Genomic DNA, 19,297 nt, shown 5'->3' with positions numbered 1-19,297 from the left:
CTTTTTTACTACAGTAAAAAGCTCTCACATAAAATCACATCTCAACTCAAATTAAAAACTCGAATCAGCGAACTAAACGGACCCGTAATAAGTAAATATTGCCTAAGAAAAGTTCATTCTCATTCTCATTAGCGCCCTTCAACGTCGGGGTCAATTCTTTTTTATTTTTGAATTTAAAAAAAATCATATTTTATCTTTTAAACTTTGAATTAGTTTTACTATCTCTTTTATTAGGATTTCCATTAAAAATGTAGAGAAAGAGATGGGTTAAGTGAGGTCGTATGATATTTTTTCGTTTATTTTTGATAAAAATTTTAACAAAAAGTTTTAAGTGAGAGAAATTTAAAATTTGTAAGAGGTAAAGTGGGGGTTTTCAAAGGGGCAACAGTGAGAATAACCAGAAAAATGAGGCAAAAATAGAGAAATTCCTAAACAACGTGTCTAAACGCCAAAAGCCCCGAAAAAAAAAAGCCAAAAATCGCTACTAATTTCCAATTCACGGCTAAACCCTAGAAAAGTTTTTCTCCCTCTCTAACCTCATCTCTCACCATAACCAGAGAAACCCAGAAACGCCATCTCGATCTTTTCGGCCTCTCAGGTAATACATGCGTCTCGTTCAAAACACCCTTCTTTATGCAATCACTCTTTTTCCTTTTGTTTTGGAACACGATCAGTATTTCCACGATTCTATGCACAGAATTGAACAAATTAACTCCGACATGTTTTAGCAAAAAAAAAACTAAGGTTTTGCGGTTTCTTAGCATTTTGGTTTTTTTCTTTTTTGGGTTTTTGGGTGTTTTTTTTTTTTAAACCCTTTTTTTTTTTTTTTTTTTTTTTTTTTTTTTTTAATTTTTTGGTACGTAGATCCAGAGTGACATTGAGGGTTAAGAATGGGACGGCCATATGCGGATAAAATGAAGAAGAGGAAAAGGGCAAATGAGAAATACGACAGAGAAGAGGAAAACGTAGAAGAAGTTGAGAAAGAAGAGGAAAAAATAGAAGAAGCTGAAAAAGAAGAGGGTGTTTCAGTTGATTTAGAAGGAATTCCGCTTGCCCCAAGTGAGAAAAACGACAGAAACAAGAATGGGGTTATCTTTATCCTTGAGAAAGCTTCTTTGGAAGCTGGAAAAGTTGGAAAGGTAGTAATTCACAAGTTTTACTTCTCATTAATACTATGTTGCCTCTGCCTTTGTTTTTGTTTTGAATCTTTTAACCAATTTTCTTGCTTTGTTTAGTTTTTCTATGTATCTTTAACTTATATTGTTGATGCAGGATTACAAGCTTCTGAACTCCGACGATCATTCGGATTTCTTGCGGAAAAAGGGGAAGAATCCTGCAGATTACAGGCCTGATATTGCACATCAGGTTTGCACAACAAGGATTCCCGATACTATTTTGGAATACATTTTGATTCCGAGGACCATTTTCTGTACTAGCTAATGGAAGCTTTTGAGTAGATTAAAAATTGCTATAGTTTCCATTTGGAAAAGTAATGAATGATCTATACATTAGGTGTGTTAGGATTGACTATTCTGTTATTTGAAAATTGTTGTATAATCTTAAACATTGAAACCTACAGGCTCTTCTAATGATCCTAGATAGCCCACTTAATAAAGCTGGGAGGTTACGAGCTGTGTATGTGAGAACGGAGTTGGGTGTTCTTATTGAAGTTAAACCATTTGTCCGTATACCGAGGACATTTAAACGATTTGCCGGGATCATGTGTGAGTTTAGTTATCTTTCCATAAATTTTTAGTTTGTCTTTGTTCTTCTCTTTTAAGATTCCTGATAAATCTGTTTGCTCACTCGTCATGTACGCAGTGCAACTGTTGCAAAAGCTGAGTATAAGTGCTGTGGGCAAGCGGGAGAAGCTTTTGCGTGTCATCAAGAATCCGGTAACGCAGTATTTGCCTGTCAACTCTCGCAAAATAGGTGAGCTAGAATCTGGATACATTTTCCAGTTGTTTGCATATTATGGTATTAGTGAGAATGACAATAACCTCTGAATGACAGGTCTCTCATACAGTTCTGAAAAATTAGTTAAAATACGAGATTATGTGGCCGCGTCTAGCAATGATATGGATCATGTTTTCGTGGTATGTATCATGTAACAAAGTGGCATAGCTATATACTACATTTACTTTGATAAACTTGCTTTTCTCAACACTTTGCATTTCAGGTTGGTGCAATGGCCCATGGGAAGATTGATGTGGACTATATTGATGACTTTATAGCAGGTAAAAGGCATAACCTCTCTTTTTTGTTTGTATTTCTATAGAATCCTAGATATTTTAACTGTGTTAATCACGTGCTTATGTCACGATCGTTACTTTCTGATCCTTAGCATTTTACCAGTGGGACTTTTCGAGCATCAGAGCTTATTCTTGGAATCTTGATTGTTAGAAAAATTGTAATAGTGTGTGTTAAGCTACTTAGATTTTGTTGATGCTTTCATCTATAATTTATAAAAAAATTTGATTTCACAATTTAGTTAATCCATGTAAATGCGTCCTTAATATATGAAGAACAGTCTGGTTTGAGATTTCAAATAATGTATTTGCTAACATTTTGGCGTTATCTAATTTAACTCTCATGTTTGTTATATCCAATTTTTACCGTGTTTTTGAACTAATGTCTCAGATTTGAATATAAATATTTTTTCTTTTGGTAGTTGGTGCTCAATCACTTCAATTTTTTGGCCAAAACCGAGCACAATTGCTTTGGAAAACTATGCAAATAAAAAACAAAAGTATAGTTAATTTAATCATTTATAAAACAGTGGTCTTAAACTATCAGATCGGGGAGAAAGGTGGTTTGTGTGTGTGTGAGAAATCTTCTTGGTTCTTTGACAGTTGTGTTGTGAATATTCTTGGTTCTGTAACTTTTAGTTTCTAGTGGAAAAAGAAGACACTCTTAACTGGTTTTTTGCTTCCTTTTTTGCAGTTTCTGGTTACCCTTTGAGTGCAGCATATTGTATTACAATGATTTGCCAAGCACTGGAGTCAAAGTGGAATATTCTGTGAAGCTCACTCCTGAAGAGTTAGATTCAGGATAATTATGAGTTTACATGTATAAGGCTTTTTTGTATGGATATCCCCTAAACTTCACATGTTCGGAAAATTAGTTCCTAAAAAAAAGGGCAATTGACAAATTCATAAATGCGTTGCACCATTAGTCCTTTTGATCACTTATCGTTAAAATTTGACGGTTTTTGACACTTGATTTGCACGTAACCATTGTCATAGTCAAGGGTTAGACGGCTCATCACAGACACTCCTGTCTTGAAGCGGCAATGGAGGTGATTAGAAGCACAGGCGATGGAGGTGATTAGAAGCATAGGAGTTACTATTACGATTGGAGGATGATTTTGTAGTGGTGATGGAGGAGATGGAGTTTGATCCGAACTCCGATGACCGCCCACGATTTCTGGTGTCACACTGCCTCCACCCCTCCACCGACAAATTTTGTCATCGTAGCACCTCTGCTCCGCCACAATTTTTGCACTACCACTAATTGTGCCCTCTCTTTCAGGCCCTCAGGGATTTTAATTTTGGATATCTAGAAGGCGTGTAAATTGATTGTCACCTAGTACTAGGTCCACAATGACATCTCAAAACCTTTAAATGAGCTGTTGGAGGATGCTAGCTTGTACCTGGCGGAATTCCAACGATGTCGTGAACGACTCCTAAAGTTTCGAAACCAACTTCTTGGTCAGCTCCTCCTACTGGTGAACTAAAATTAGATGTTGATGCAGCTGTCGTCGAGCAGGCGGATTTTTTCTCAACCGGAGGAGGGATTCACAGCTCAAATGGGGTAGTCTTGGGTGCTTTCTGTAAGAGGCATTTTGGCTCGGTCTTGCCGTTCATTGCCGAGTGTCATGCGATGAGGGATGGCCTTTTGTTTGCAGCAGAAAATGGTTGGAGAATTCAGATGGCGGAGACTGATGCTCTGAAGGTTGTTTCTAGTGTTAAAACTAGTGTAATTTGCTTCAGGTTTGTTAACTGCTCACACCCTTGTTAAAACTAATGTAATCATAGTAAAACAAAAACTTAGTCGGGTAATGTTCGCTAAGAAAGATGGAATTTGACAAATAAAATTAATTAGAACCAAGCTCAAGACCAGTGAGCCTTGCGAAATTATTTAGGGTTCCACCATTAATTGTAATTATAATTAAAAATACCGAGTAAAAAAGATAAATTACATTCAAGCAACGAAACGTTTTGCTGGTACTTTGTGTTTTTAAGAATATTGAAAAAGCACTTTCACATTTAAAGAAATGTTTTTTTTTTTTTGGTATTTTAAGATCGATTTTTGAGACAAAATGTCTATTTTACCCTTCTCACTAACTAACTATAAACTAGCAATTTTTTTAAATATATATATATCTAAAAATACTTTAAAACATTTATACATTAAACAATCATAATATATTAAAATGTCTTTAGAAAATAGTTTTAAAGTTATTAGTTTTTATTTAATTAATAAATGTGCAGTTTGGACATTATATGCTATAAAATTTAGTCTCAGGGTATTAAAAAAATAACGTTTCTTTAAACGTTTCTTTGGTCGCGCTCAATCTTTATGTGCCGAGCATATTTTTTCCCGTTAGATCTCAACACTTGTGTTTTGCCTCTGTTCTTAATTCGTCTTTGCTGGTGGATCTAGTCAATTTTTAGGATTGAATTTCATTGTAGGTGGTACTCACTTACGATTAGTTTGAGGGCTGTTTGGATTGGCGTAAAAAAAATTATTTTTGACTTATTTAGTCTAAACGCAGCTTTTGAACCTGTTTGGATGCACGATCTTAAAGTGCTTTTGACTTTTTTAAGCACTTTTAGAACAAGTCATCTCCTTAGTGCTAATGAAAAAAATGCTGATGAAAAGTTTTTTTATTTATATTTTTAACCTTTTATTTGTGAACAACAAATTAAATATCACATCCATATCGTTTTATTATATTACTTTTTGTAACAATAAGTGCTTTTTACTTTTTTAGCTAAACAAGTTCAAGAGCTATTCTTAAATATAAAAACATTTTTCAGGTATTATCCAAATACTAATTAAAAAGCTCCAATTTATGCTTATCTTCTTCTATTACTTAAAAGTACAAGCATAAGCTATTCTAAACAGGCCATGAATATGTTACTATATTTTAATGAAGTGAAATTTTTTCTTTAAAAAACGCTTTTATCACTTTTTTGGATTTTGTTATTTACCTATAAGATCAACTATCAAAGAAATGAAATCGCTTTTTGTTTCTTTATTATTATTATTACTATTACTATTACTATTAATATTATTTATTATTTTATTAATAATAATAATAATAATATTATTATTATTATCATAATCATCAATCTAAATAATCTGCGTTTAAAAATTAGAATTTACTCTCTCTTTCATGCGTTTCAAAAATCACAGAGTATAAACTAGATATGAGTTATAAATAGTTTTTTTTTTTTTTTTTTTTAAATCCCATTTTTGATATACAAAGAAATGTAATCTACCATGTTACACATAATGTCTCATATGTTACACACAATATTATACATAATGTCCTATATGTTACACACAAAATGTTAATAAACACGTTTAAGTAGCATATATTGTCAATAAACACGTTTCAGTAACATATATTGTCAATAAACACGTTTAAAAGTTTTTACCACAATAATCACTAATGTTACATACAGTGTTAAACAAGACCATATATGGCCTTACTAAGTATTACACTCCTATCTAGAAAAGTTACAATGTCATTTTTATATATTAAAAACTGCTTCTTCACATTTAATCGATGCTACACAATTGTTCTTATACTCCTCGAATCAGTTAAATACTTATATCTATCTAAGTCTACAACCGACTCGTCCGGTAAAAAGTAATCATTTGATGAATGAACCAACAAGTGTTGTCTCCTTTATTGACAGTACATGTGTCCACCGTTTTCAATCCGACTACCGAGTTTAAACACACACACACACACACACACACACACACACACATATATATATATATATATATATATATATATATATATATAACAATACATAAAAGGGTTAAAGACTCTTGTGATAGTACTTTTCTCTTAAGTTGTTACTTGACGGTCTCACCTCTTTCTTTTTTTTTTCTTTTTTCTTTTTTCTTTTTTCTCCTTCTTTAGTATTTCAACTTAATTCTTTTCATCTTTTAAATGTTTTACTTTTTTATTTTTTGTTTTGTAAATTTACAATTTTATTTTATACGTGAATTTTTTAAAAATAATTTTTGCTCACTTCTCCTACCAAAGTAATTTTTTTCCCATATGCTTCTATGTGATTTTAGTTTTGTTAATGGTTAAAACAATTTTCTTCAAATGTGTCTATAATTAATTATTTTTTATGTAATTTATGTTATATCAAAAGTTATTTTTACACATAACTTTTTACAGTGTTCTCACAGAACAATTTCTAGACTGTCATGTAGTAACTAATCATCACTCCCCTCTCCTCCCTCACCTTCCTCCTTTTTTTTTTTTTTTTCTTTTTCTATTTTTATTTTTATTTTTAGTTTTTTTTAAATGTTTTGTTCTATTATTTTTTTATTTTATAAATTTGTTTTTGCTGTTTAACTTTTTTTTACCGTGTTTTGCTCTTTTCTAATTTTATTTTGTCTTTTTATGTTTATTTTTTAGTTTTACCTAGGGCTCTTTTATAGTTCATCTTTTAACAACTATCAATACATCAATTTAAAATATAACATATAGAAAAGCTGTCAAGTCGAATCGGCTCCTAAGGACGCTAAGGTGATGTTTGGTAGATGGATTCGTTCCCTGATTCGAATCATGGTTCGTGGTTCGCTACAGTATTTTCTCTCACAAAAAATACACGTAAATCAAAAATAGTTCTAATCTATGAACCAAACGCACCCTAAATGTTGGCCTCTTTTTTCTTCTTATTTTTTTCCTTGGCTTTTTGGTACGAACATCCCTATCAACTTATTGTATTTGATAATTTAGTCCTTATTCTTCTTTTTCTTAGTAATTGACCCTTTCACTTTTAAATATTTACAATTAAGGTCCAACCGAAAGCGATGTCAATTTTTTTTACAATTTTGATCACGTGATGTGCACATGAGCATTTGTTGAGTACAATAAAGACCATTTGCCACCTTATTTGTTTAGTTATATTAATTTTAGAGTCATCTAATGTGTCTGAATACAACCAACTGTTATAAAGAACTCTTAATTATTAAAGGTTATTGCACTCAATAGACGCTTAAAGGGTGAGAAATGACCATTATTGCTCTCCACAGACGCTCACATGTGCGTCATGTGATCAGAATCATAAAAAAAAGATATGATATTTTCGATTGGACCTTAATTACAAAGATTTTTTAAATTGAAGGGGTCAGTTGCTAAGAAAAAAAAAGAACCAAATTGTGAAATTTAAAAAGCTGAAGTGGCACCCATACAAAAAAAGCCTCTTACTTCTCTTTTTTAAACATTTCCTCTTTAAGCTCTTCTTCTTTTTAATTTTTTTTTAATTTTTTGTTCTTTTATTTTACTTATTGTCTTTTTTTTTATTTTTTTTTCCTAATATTCTTTGATGATGGATTTCACAGAAAAATTATATTATTTTTAATTATAGTGGATGCAATTGCAAGCTTTATTGGACACAACATGAGTCCTCAACAACATAAAATAAATTATAAAAATGCAACACTTAGACATAAAAAACACAATTTTAGACTTTGGCGGACATAATTTCGAACCTACTAGGAAAGTAATATTGCCATGCATAATATTTACACAATAGAAACTTAATTTGCAATTGTTAACTAATAAAATTAATTTTTTTTGGAAGAATTAACTAATAAAATTAATTAGAGAAAATGAGATACTAATAATTCATCAAAACCACGGTGAGAGTACAAATATATATACACACATATGTTTTCGACGATCGAGTACCCATTGCCATTCGACTTCGTACTTGAGAAAAGCAAAGTAGTATTATCAATTATGTGTAGTGATTGAGAGATTATTAGTTGGCTTAGACATTTAAATGTAAACAAATTAGATATTCATAATTAATGTTCCTCTTTATTATATATGTCTATAATATGCATTTTACATTAATTGAAAAGCAAAAACTAAATGACCTAAAAATTTGGAACTGCATTTTGGGAGATCATGGGGAAGTGGATAATCGTCATGCGCATACAATCATGCTTCTTTCTAGGAGAGATCAACCAAACCAACATTAAATATCTTCATTTATTTTAAACAGCTAACTCTTTTAGTTTTTTTTTTCCTTTTATTTTAAACCAACTAATTTTTTCCTTTTTTTTTCTCATTAAGTACAATAAACCTTGAAAAAAAAAAGCTAATACACTGCAAAAATATATATTTTTTAAAAAAGCTCTAACCACTATAATCTATATATTGCCTCAACCTCCTCCTATTTTTCCACTCATCAACACTATTTTAAGTGTTTTTCAAGTTCTCAAATTTGTATTTATTTCTTACTTCTTTCTTGCCAATTTTATAAAACATTATTGTTTGACATTCATAATAGCTATTTTATATCTTGTTATCTTTTATGTTGTATTGAGTAATTATTTGGTTTTCAAACCTAAATTATTGGGAACAAATGTCTAATAGAAACTAGAAAAAAAAAAAATAGTTTGATTCATTCTTAAAAAAAAAAAAAGAGCTCTTAAAAAATTTGTGACAAGTAATAAGATATGTGAATAGCTCAAGAATAAACTAATTTAAATGAATCAGTAAAATTGAAGTAGGAAAAAGCAAAGAAAATAGCATTGCTAAAAAGTTGATCATTTGATTGTTGATGTGGAAGATCAATAAAATATTAAAGATTGAATAGCTTAGTCATATTGGCTGTTGATTAAAAATAATTAGATGAACTCAAATATAAACAATCGATTAATGCATTTGCATTTCAAAAGGCAAGAAAAATAAATTTCGAAAAAGTTTAGTTGAATTCCAATGCATTTTAAATATATATGTTATTGCCATGTTTCACATTTTTGCTCAAGTATTGATGGAGTTGTAGGCATTGATATTCAAAATACTACTAGAACCTACTAGTAGGATAATCATCGGCTTGCATTTACTTATTGCAAACCGAAAAGTTTTTTATTTTCTTTTTCAAACCATCTCTACATTGTTTGTTTGTTCGATGTACACCCTCCACCCTATAATTGGTATTATTAAAACGAAGGGTTTTTTGTTGGGTGTAAATGACGTATTAAATGACATATTAACCGGTTGTAGGAAAAGGTAATTCAAATGATAGGACATTACTCTCGATTAAATCAAAGCCATAAAAAATAATCATTATGGTTTAAATAAAAATGGAGGATCACTAAGGCCTAGGCCCTCTTCATTTCGCTAATTCGAGTTTAGAATTCGAGTTTTGCTACAGTAAAAAACTCTCACAAACAATCACATCTAACTTTTTTGCTACAGTAAAAAGCTCTCACATAAAATCATATCTCAACTCGAATTAAAAACCCGAATCAACGAACTAAACGGGCCCCTAGTTCATTTCGCTGATTCGGGTTTAGAATTCGAGTTTTGTTACAGTGAAAAGCTCTCACAAACAGTCACATCTAACTTTTTTGCTACAGTAAAAAGCTCTCACATAAAATCACATCTCAACTCGAATTAAAAACTCAAATCAGCGAACTGAACCGAACTTTGAAAGACCTCATATATTCTATAATACAATAATTTTTAGATGTGAAGAATTGGTTTAGGTGGGTGTGTGATAAGTATATATTTAAAATACTCTTAGTGTCAAAGATAATTTTATAGATGTATAATTTAGTAATAAAAAATTTAATTATAGAAAAAGTGTATAAAAAATAAAATGAGATGTTAATGGGCACTATAGTCTTTTCACCATTGTTTGGAAAAACAGTCACCTACATTGTTAGAGCACTTGAGTCACAACCACATTTGCATTTATATTATTGGAACTCCGAAATTTGAGTTGGTAGTTATTTTTTTTTTTTTAATTTTTGAAAATCGTCTACCTAAAAATTTTAGAATCTCCTATTATTTTTCATCATGAATTTTGTTAACAAAAGTAGCCAACAATTAAAATCTTGTAATTGATCAATGATGATTCGAACCAACAACAGTAGTCAAAACAAATGTGAATGTGCCAATAAAAATGGCCGAATTAAGAAAAATTCCAAAAGTACTTGGAAAGAAATAGGGGCAAATAAATAGCAAAAACAGTTTACACTGAAAAATAAAAATAAATTAAATGGCATAATCAATAAAAACACACAGCCGTAAAAATGTTATAGAGCAACCAAAGTAAATGGTCAGGAAAAAAAAAAGTATGCAACGTAAGTAAATATAAATGGTATAAAAGTGACTCTGGAAACAACTGTAAAGTCAAAGTAAATACGAAAGGTTAAGGCCTCGTTCATTTCGCAATTTGAGTTTAGAATTTGAGTTTTTTTACAGTAAAAAGCTCTCATAAACAATTACATCTAACTTTTTTACTACAGTAAAAAACTCTCACATAAAATCACATCTCAACTCAAATTATAAACTCAAATCAGCGAAGTGAACGGGGCTTAATATACCTTCCTTTTTTCCAAGACAATGCGTAAAACAAAGCAATATACTTTATATAACAACAAAGTAATCGAAAAGACAGAGATATAAAATCCTATTAAATAATCTTAATAATGACAAAATATGCAAGAGAATAAACTGATTAAAAAAAATAACGTCAGAATGCAAAAAGTAAAACAAAAATTCAACCAAAATTATATATGCATGCATGAAGAAAGATATCAAGCCAAAACCTTAATATTTTCTTAATAATGGTAGTCACTAATTTACAATCATTATTTAAACTTAACCTATGAAATTAAACATCAAAATTTTATTATTATCATCATTATTATTATTATTATTATTTATCTAAAGAACTTATGTGTTTAATAATCAAAACTCACGATCAATGCCTAGCAATTCATCAAAACTATCAATTCCGACTCTTTCATGCATTTCAACCATAGGTAATACAACGCACTTCTCAGAATAAAATAAATAACACCTCTTTAAAAAAAATGTTGTAATTGTATATATATATATATATATATTTATACTTTTTAGAGCACAATAATTTTTAGAAATGAATAAATTTTGTTAGTTGAATGTGTAATAAGTTTTTTTTTTATTATCATTTCACCGATTCGAGTTTAGAATTTAAATTTTGTTATAATAAAAAACTCTCAGAAATAATTACATTTAATTTTTTTATTATTATAAATTTTTTTTACATAAAATTATATCTCAACTCGAATCAATAAATTAAAAGGACTTAAAGTGTTCCCTGAGAAAAAGAAAAAAAAAGAAAAGAAAAAGTCTATAAAAGGCAGGATGGCATGTTAACGGACACACTCGTCACCTATTTACCACTACGAAAAACGATGATCGTTCGTGTAGTAAATTTGAATTTTTAATTTGCATTGGGATATGATATTTTTGAGAGTTTTTAACGGATAAAATTAGATGCGACCACTCTATCACGAGGATCCCCCGGCGGATTCTTCTTCTTCCGAGGGAGAGGTAGCCTCGTCGGAAGAAACCTCCGGCTCCGAACACGAGGAACATGAAATGAACATGAAGTCCAAGGAGGAGAGTCCGCCGAAGGCCAAGAAGTCCCAACCGAAGCCCCCGGCGACTACGTCGAGGCAATCGACGAAGCGGACCAAGGGGGACAAGGGGGAGCCACTCCAACGCCGAGAACGGCGGTTCTGAGGAGGAGAAGCCGGAGCCGAAGAAGTCGGAAGGAGACGACTCGAAGAAGGTTCTCTTTCAGAGGGTGTGGAGCGAAGATGACGAGACCGCTATCTTGAAGGGGATGATCGACTTCACCGCAAAGAGGAGTGCAGATCCCGCCGTCGCCGACATGAACGAATTTCACGATTTCATTAAGAAGTCGCTACAAATCGGTGCTTCGAAGACGCGGCTCAGTGATAAGGTTCGAAGGCTGAAGAAGAGTTCGCGAAAGAAGATCAACCCAACGAAGCCTCACGAGATGGCGGCCTTCCAGCTGTCGAAGAGGATTTGGGGCAGCGGAGAGCCGAACTCGAAAGGCGCAGCAAAGAGTGGCCAGAAAGTCAAGTCGGAGGCGCTTTCGTCGGCCGTGGCTCTGGCGGGAATCGAAATGGCTGAGATTGATCGAAAGGCTGGCGCTTCGGCGAGTTTGAGCTGGCCGGAGTATAGGGTGAAGCATGGACTTGACTTGATTTTGGAATCGAAGAAAGCCGAGGGGGAGGCGAAGTGGGAGAAGCTGTGCCTTGCTGAATTGGACCTTTTTGTTGAGAAAAGTATTGATCAGGTATGACTTATGATGACTCTTCGAATTGATAACTCATGTTAGGAGTTTCCATTTCTTTGTCTGTTTCTCTCGTTGTTTGTAGTGTTTGCTAATTTTGAAATTTGTTGTTAATTACTTATGATGACTTAGGAAAAGAGAATAAAAATCACGTCGTTTACTTATTTCCATCTCTTTATTGAACTGCTTAATAATGTTGAAGGTTATCACTTTTAACTGTGTAATCAGATTAGATAAGTAACTATTTAGTTATGTTACGAATGTTGGTTTGCTTGTACGTTTTACCTTTGTTTATGAAGTTGCTCATAATGTTCGATGTTATGTTTAGTTTTTTCAATTAGTTGCGGTTATGGTTTTCCTTGTTCTATCATTCATTTACCGGACATTAACATTCTTATTTTGCTTGTTTTAAGTACTCAAAGTTTCAAGTACAGTTGAGCTTTAGACAACTAATTGCTTGCGTTAACTTTTGTTATCCGTATATAAGTTAAGAATGTTTGTATATCAAGATTAAGCTTTTATTTGTTGATTACTTTGGCTATCTTCTATTGTGATATTGGATCTGCTGCAATGAAATTTCTTTTCTTCCAGTGGTCAGGGTAATCGGTTTTTCTCTTTCAATGGAGTCTTAATAATAATTCTGTGTACACCTCAAATATGTTTTCTGGTTGAACATGTTTTGTAGTTGGTCTAGTGTTTGCTTTGCATTCTGAGTGGGGATAGTTGCCTATTCTCTCTGGACATCATTTTTTACTCAATATCTTTGTATTTTTTCAATGTTTTCCTAGATTTTACTGGTTCATAAGAGCCATAGGCTTCTAGTTTATATGCATAAAATCTTTTCCCATGTGGAATCTGTTGATACTAAGGTTGTAATATTGTGTGTTAAGCTATGTAGATTTTTGTGACGATTTCTTCTATATTGATAAACCGTTATGAGTTCACCTTTAGTTAAATTCTGTGTAAATACGTCCTGAGAATAGGAAGAACAGAATGGTTTGAGAATCGAAGTTTATAATAATTTATTGGTTAACATTTTTGTTTTATCAAATTCTAACTGGGGTGTATGTTATATCCAATTGTTACCGTATTTTTGAACTAATGTCTCAGATTTGAATACAAGTATTTCTTGTTTTGGTAGTCGGTGCTCAATCACTTCAATTTTTGGGGGGCAAAACTGAATGACAATTGAATTGGAAAACTATGAAAATACAAAAAACTTAATAATAGTTAATTCTATTTAAATTTGTCTTAAACTATTAGATCACTGTGAAAGTGTTTTTTTAAAACATTCCATGCGCGCGCGCGCGTGTGTAAGCAACCTTCTTGGTACTCAGACATTAAACTATTAGATTAGTTTGTTGTTAATATTCTTGGTTCTCTAACCGTTAGTTTATAGTTAGAAGAAGAAAACACTCTAATATGTTTTTTGCTTCCTTTTTTGGCAGTTTCTGGTGACTTATTGAGCGCAGCATATTGTGGCCTCGTTTAGTTCACTGATTCGAGTTTTTAATTTAAACTGAGATGTGATTTTATATGAGAACTTTTAACTGTAGTAGAAAAAGTTAAAAGTGTCTTTTTGTGAGAGTTTTTAACCGTAGTAAATTGTAATTGAAAACTCTGTGAAATGAACGAGGCTTGTATTGCAATGATACTTATGATGACGTTTTGAATTGATAACTCATGTTAGGAGTTTCCATTTCTTTGTCTGTTTCTCTCGTTGTTTGTAGTGTTTGCTAATTCTGAAATTTGTTGTTAATTACTTATGATGACTTAGGAAAAGAGAATAAAAATCACGTCGTTTAGTTGTTTCCATCTCTTTATTGAACTGCTTAATAATGTTGAAGGTTATCACTTTTAACTGTGTAATCAGATTAGATAATTAACTATTTAATTATGAAGACGTCTCTGATATCTTCTAAGATACTACTTCTGGGGCCTCAAGGGTGAGATCCGCAACGTTGATAGCAATTTATAATCTCTAAACCCTCTCCCAAGATGTTCCACTACTTCTATCTCCAAACCCTTTCCTTCAAAAATCCATGCCTTACAAGACAGCGTCAGATTATCATTCTTGCCATGTTGAAGCACTATTGAACAAAGAGATTGGTTTGAGTTTAAAGAAAGAATAAAATTGTACTCGGTTATGTTTTTGAAAACGTCCTAAAAATAAAAAGGGATAAAATCATTTTAATATATTGTATTATAGCAAAACACTTTTTTGGGACTCTGTATTTTTTACTATATTAAAATGGTATCTTAACGTTTGTTTTTTTTTTTTTTTTTTTTTTTTTTTTTTTTTTTTTTTTTTTTTTTTTTTAAATTTGCTTGATACTTTGAAGTTGATTTTTAAGACATGTAATGTGTAAGCTACCTTTCTAATTAATTAAATAAAAACCAATATTTTTTTAAAAATCAAAATATTTTAAAACATTAAAATATTTAAAAAAAAACAACAAAATTAAATAGTTCATATTTCTTTCTACATTTATTAGTTTTTGGTTCATAGATAGAAATGTGTTAAGATCATTTTACGTCTCAAAAATTAATTTTTATATACCAAAATGATGTTTTTAAAAATGTCGAAATACCGCTTTAATATTATAAAAAGTAAAGGGTACCAAGAGTATGTTTCACTATAACATAAGATACCAAAATGATTTTATCCTAATAATTTACTATCTAATATTCTCTTTTTTCCTTTTTAAATGTGATCTATTAATTTTTTTTTAAAAAGAACTCATCTATTAAGAGAGTAATAAATAGGTATAATTACGGGCCCGTTTAGTTCATTGATTTGAGTTGAAATGTGACTTTATGTGAGAGCTTTTTAGTGTAGTAAAAAAGTTAGATATGATTATTTTTGAGAACTTTTTACTATAAAAAATTTGAATTCTAAACTCGAATCTGTTAAATGAATATGACCTAAATTTTGAAGAAAATTTTACAAATGTAAGAAATGCACGGGCGGATCAGTTGCTAATAACAAGTATAAAAGGAATGGAGGCAAAAAAAAAAATGTAGAATGGGAATGGAATAATAGGAAGAGAGCTTACACTTTCACATAAGTGTTGAATCTAGTACTTATGCAATTCAATATATAGGGTTGGCAATCCAGGTAGCGACACGATGACACAACTTGAATTCCGCACGAAATTAGCAGGTTTAGGTTTATCATAAATAGGTCCGGGTCAAAATCAGGTCAAACTCGTGAAACACGATTAAATAACGTGTCATTTTCAGGTTGACCCGTCAACCTACAATTAACCCGCCATAACCCGTTTATTAAACGTATTATATTTAAGTAACACGATTATACAACTCGTTTGTTACCCGTTTATTACCTAGGTTAAAAATGTTTCATACTATTTATTGGCTTAGTTTGGTAGTGCTATGGATTTTAAAAAAATTGCTTTTAGTTGTGCTGAATGAACAAACAGCTGTTACAAAAAGCAGCGGAGTGTTTGGTAAATTATAGTTATACTGGCTGTGCTGGTTTCAAAATCAGTGTAATAGCGTTTGATAAATTATGTGGTTGAATTGCTGTGAGTAGTTAAAATAACCAAAATAGACATGGTATGAAACTTAAATATATATAATTATTTTTAGTATTTAGAAATACTTGTTTAACTTAAAAAAGAAAAAGAAAAACATAATGCTTGTTTAACTTAAAAAAAAACAAATTTAAATAAGAAAGGAAACATATAAAAATTTATTTGTTATTAAGAAATACTTGTTTAAATTAAAAAATAAAAACTTGATTTGGTGCTAAAGTATCTAACATTAAATTTATAATAATTTTTTTTCCTTTTTTCATTGACAATATGTAGTTAAAAAAAAAGAGCATTTAGTTAGTAATCCACATATACAATCTAATTTATCATAAAGGAATAAATAAAATATACATTCCATTCTCAAAATTGTAGTAAATTGTATCTTTCTCCTTTAGATTTTAAACTTGCTTCAAGAAGAGGGCGTTTCCTATTGGCAATGGGAGATCGAAACAATGTATCTTTTGAGCAGAACTACCATCACTTCCCACCCAGAGTTCATACTTGACTTAAATGCATCAGCAAGCCATGAAGTGAGCATCGCCTTTGTAGATATCCAATCTAGAACTGAGTAGAGCTCATTATCCAAATCAATAATTCCATCTTTTTTAATTCTCTCAATGACTCCACCCTTCTCATTATTGTAGGCCACATAATCACCAGACTCAATGTAAGGAATTTGATCTAACAGAGAAACAAATCCAAATATTAGTGATCAATATTCTTATCTATATACCTTTTTTCTTTTATAATTATTCTCATCTACACACATTCCATCAACAAAAAAAACTTTATGCTAAATATATAGAGAACAATAGAATCAAGTCAAGTATGCAAAATATCCATATTGTCGAGTTCTCTAGAAAAGCTTCTCCATGACATTTTTTACAAGCTCTACACCCGAAAAACTTTACAAAAGGGAAAGAAGATTCACACAACGGAATTGGATAAATCCTAGCAAGTTCTTAGAAGTGTACTTTCATTAGAGACATTGAAGGAAGTCAACTTTTTTCATCACACAAACAAAAAACTTTTCCCAACTTTGTGTTTTTTTAACTCATAAGGGTACTAAATTCTATCAAGAGTTGAAACCATATGCAAACATTTGCCATTCCATGTTCATAAGATAATAAATTCAAGTAGTTTCTTTAGCAGAGTAAGACAAATTGATCATAGAGACAATTTTTAACCAAGATCTCTTTTTCTAAAGTAAATATCATTGTGAAACTTCAAGCCAATATATATATATATATATATATATATATCATTGTGAAACCAATTATCACTATTCCAAGTTCAACAAGCTATGTTAGATTGATAACATCCCAAGTGCAAGTCATCCAAAAGATTCAATATTTTTATTCGTTTCTTCCAAATTAACCAAAATTATATCTAAGAGAATTAAAAGAAAAAGAAAGAACATGATTGCATTCACAAAATTCAACATGTCATTTTGAGTTTAACAATAATTTGGCGCCGGAAATTCATTTTATATAACCATTTACAAGCCAATTCTCAACCAAGAAATCTGACACAATCCTAATTACCCAAAAATCCAAACATGAAAAACAGAGAAACAACATTAAATTCTAAAAATACACACACACACACACATACATATAAAGAAACAAAGATTGAATGTTTAGTATTTTACCAGCATCTGGATAAACAAGATTGAAATCCAAGTGAAAAGGAACATCGGCGAATCGGGGGTACCCGCCAAACCCACACCCACGCCTACACAACAACGACGTCGTTTCCTTCTCCTCTGACCAACTCAGGCAGGAGCCGGTCATCATCTACACCGTCTCTCCCAAACAAACGAAATACAGAGCAGAGAAAAAAAAAAGATTTTTCCCAAAATCCATCAATCCAGAGAACAAAAAACCAAATCGACATTCAATACAAAACTAAATAGAGTACTTACAGAGGCTATTGATCCGATGAGCTCCAACCGGCAATCCGACGGTGTCCAACTGGTCCGAAATCAGGTAACCCTAACGAGAATAACCCCAGTCTCACCGAAAGAACAGATAGAGAGGAGAGACTTTGCCTCGCTGATAAGCGCAAGAACAACTCAGAAACGGAGAGAGGGGAGTCTGAGAGAGCAGAGTGAGAGAAGAGAGAGAAACAAAGAGAAAGCTTTGCCTGAGAGAGAGCATGTGAAGAGGAAGAGAGAGGAGAGTGCAAAGGAGGTGAAAATTTGGGATGGAGATTTCTTACATTCAGCAGGGTTAATTTGGGAAATAAGAAAAATTCTATTAAATGTAGCAATGATTCCCGCACAATCTCTGATTTTGAGTTCAAATTCCACGCAAATTCTTTAAGAAGCACTTTTTAAAGTTTTTACCGAACACAAAAAACAGCTTTAGCTAGGCAGAGAATTGATTTTAGGCTCCCAAAATCTCTACCAAACCCACCCATTGCCCCTCCATTCTTGCGCCGCCTCAAACAACCTCACATTTCTACTTTTCTTCTCTCTTGACTCTCGTCTCTCCTTTTCTCTTTTCTGTGAGTCTCCACCGCCTGAGTTCTCAGTCCACCGGAGGACCACCGCTTCTCTCAGTCCAGACCCACCCACCCTCGCCCTCACCCACCGGCAGTCCGGCACCGCTGCTTCTTCTGCTTCTTCTTTCCTCTCCGCTCCATTCTCTCTGGACTCTCCACACTCTCCGTCAGATTCGACCTTGGGGAGGCAGGGGAACAAATTCGGTCCCTATTCTTCTCATTCTTCGTCAAAATCGGCCTTGGGGAATAGATTCTTTGCTTGGGGAACAAATTCGGTCTTGTTCTTCGACAGGTATTTCCCCTGTCCATAACCTAAATCGGTTCAGTTCCTTTTTTTTTATTTTTATCAATCTGTAATTTTGTATGCTTTATATTTTAATTCTTGGGGTTTAGAGATAGCCGGAGAACTAGTGGGACAAGGCAGTGAAGTCTTAAAGCGTTGGTTTCAAGCTGGTAGAGGTACATCGGAGTGAAGCGAAGGAGACTAATTTTTACCTGATCTGTTCTTGGCCGGTGAGTTCATAATTATTAGTCATATTAATGTTAATTAGTTGGTGACAATACCTGCCAATTCTTCTGTCGTGTGTGTGTGTGTGGTACTTGGACATTGAGAATTTCTTCAGTAGCAAAAAAGAACCGATAACAATAACAACAACAACAATATCTGACTCAGTTGTTTATGTATATTTAGCCGGAATCTGTCTCAAAAACTGGTGCCTAGAGTATGTCTTAACATAATAACAATAACAACAACAACAATGTCTGACTCAGTTGTTCATGTATATTTGGCCAGAATCTGTCTCAAAAACTAGTGCCTAGAGTATGTCATAACATAAGCCCATAACCCATTGTTTGTTAACTCCTTTT

General features: G+C 32.1%; 3 protein-coding genes across 3 annotated transcripts; 2 read left to right on the top strand and 1 right to left on the bottom strand.

Annotated features, from left to right (window-relative positions):
• The first annotated feature begins 454 nt into the window (after positions 1-454).
• Positions 455-3,155, top strand: LOC21402317 (ribosomal RNA small subunit methyltransferase NEP1). The gene is made up of 8 exons (XM_024173574.1): positions 455-598; positions 865-1,139; positions 1,273-1,365; positions 1,580-1,724; positions 1,822-1,932; positions 2,014-2,096; positions 2,180-2,237; positions 2,944-3,155. Exons 2-8 carry the CDS (start codon positions 891-893, stop codon positions 3,021-3,023), a joined length of 819 nt encoding a protein of 272 aa, XP_024029342.1. The 5' UTR covers positions 455-598; positions 865-890; the 3' UTR covers positions 3,024-3,155.
• Positions 3,156-3,292: 137 nt separating this feature from the next.
• On the top strand, positions 3,293-13,860 carry LOC112093944 (probable transcription factor At4g00390). Its single transcript, XM_024173559.1, has 4 exons — positions 3,293-3,323; positions 3,716-3,992; positions 11,660-12,374; positions 13,820-13,860. The coding sequence occupies exons 1-4, from the start codon at positions 3,293-3,295 to the stop codon at positions 13,835-13,837; spliced, it is 1,041 nt and encodes a 346-aa protein (XP_024029327.1). The 3' UTR covers positions 13,838-13,860.
• Positions 13,861-16,352: 2,492 nt separating this feature from the next.
• On the bottom strand, positions 16,353-17,718 carry LOC21402315 (mitochondrial outer membrane import complex protein METAXIN). Its single transcript, XM_010110222.2, has 2 exons — positions 17,577-17,718; positions 16,353-16,606 (listed from the first exon to the last, which is right to left on the bottom strand). Exons 1-2 carry the CDS (start codon positions 17,716-17,718, stop codon positions 16,353-16,355), a joined length of 396 nt encoding a protein of 131 aa, XP_010108524.2.
• Between the last annotated feature and the right edge of the window lie 1,579 nt (positions 17,719-19,297).

Source organism: Morus notabilis, unplaced genomic scaffold, assembly GCF_000414095.1.
Source record: "Morus notabilis unplaced genomic scaffold, ASM41409v2 Scaffold583, whole genome shotgun sequence".
In the NCBI taxonomy this organism is placed as follows: domain Eukaryota; kingdom Viridiplantae; phylum Streptophyta; class Magnoliopsida; order Rosales; family Moraceae; genus Morus; species Morus notabilis.
This window is presented reverse-complemented; position numbering and strand designations above follow the sequence as displayed.

Bases quoted from the DNA above. Each gene is read 5' to 3' on its own strand.
- LOC21402317 (XM_024173574.1), top strand. From the start codon at position 891: ATGGGACGGCCATATGCGGATAAAATGAAGAAGAGGAAAAGGGCAAAT. The intron at 1,725-1,821 runs GTGAGTTTAGTT...TCATGTACGCAG, and splicing joins ACGATTTGCCGGGATCATGT to TGCAACTGTTGCAAAAGCTG. The intron at 2,097-2,179 runs GTATGTATCATG...TTTGCATTTCAG, and splicing joins ATATGGATCATGTTTTCGTG to GTTGGTGCAATGGCCCATGG.
- LOC112093944 (XM_024173559.1), top strand. From the start codon at position 3,293: ATGGAGGTGATTAGAAGCACAGGCGATGGAG. The intron at 3,324-3,715 runs GTGATTAGAAGC...CTTCTTGGTCAG, and splicing joins TAGAAGCACAGGCGATGGAG to CTCCTCCTACTGGTGAACTA. The intron at 3,993-11,659 runs GTTTGTTAACTG...ATGAACATGAAG, and splicing joins ACTAGTGTAATTTGCTTCAG to TCCAAGGAGGAGAGTCCGCC.
- LOC21402315 (XM_010110222.2), bottom strand. From the start codon at position 17,718: ATGACCGGCTCCTGCCTGAGTTGGTCAGAGGAGAAGGAAACGACGTCG. The intron at 16,607-17,576 runs GTAAAATACTAA...TTTCTCTGTTAG, and splicing joins TCTTGTTTATCCAGATGCTG to ATCAAATTCCTTACATTGAG.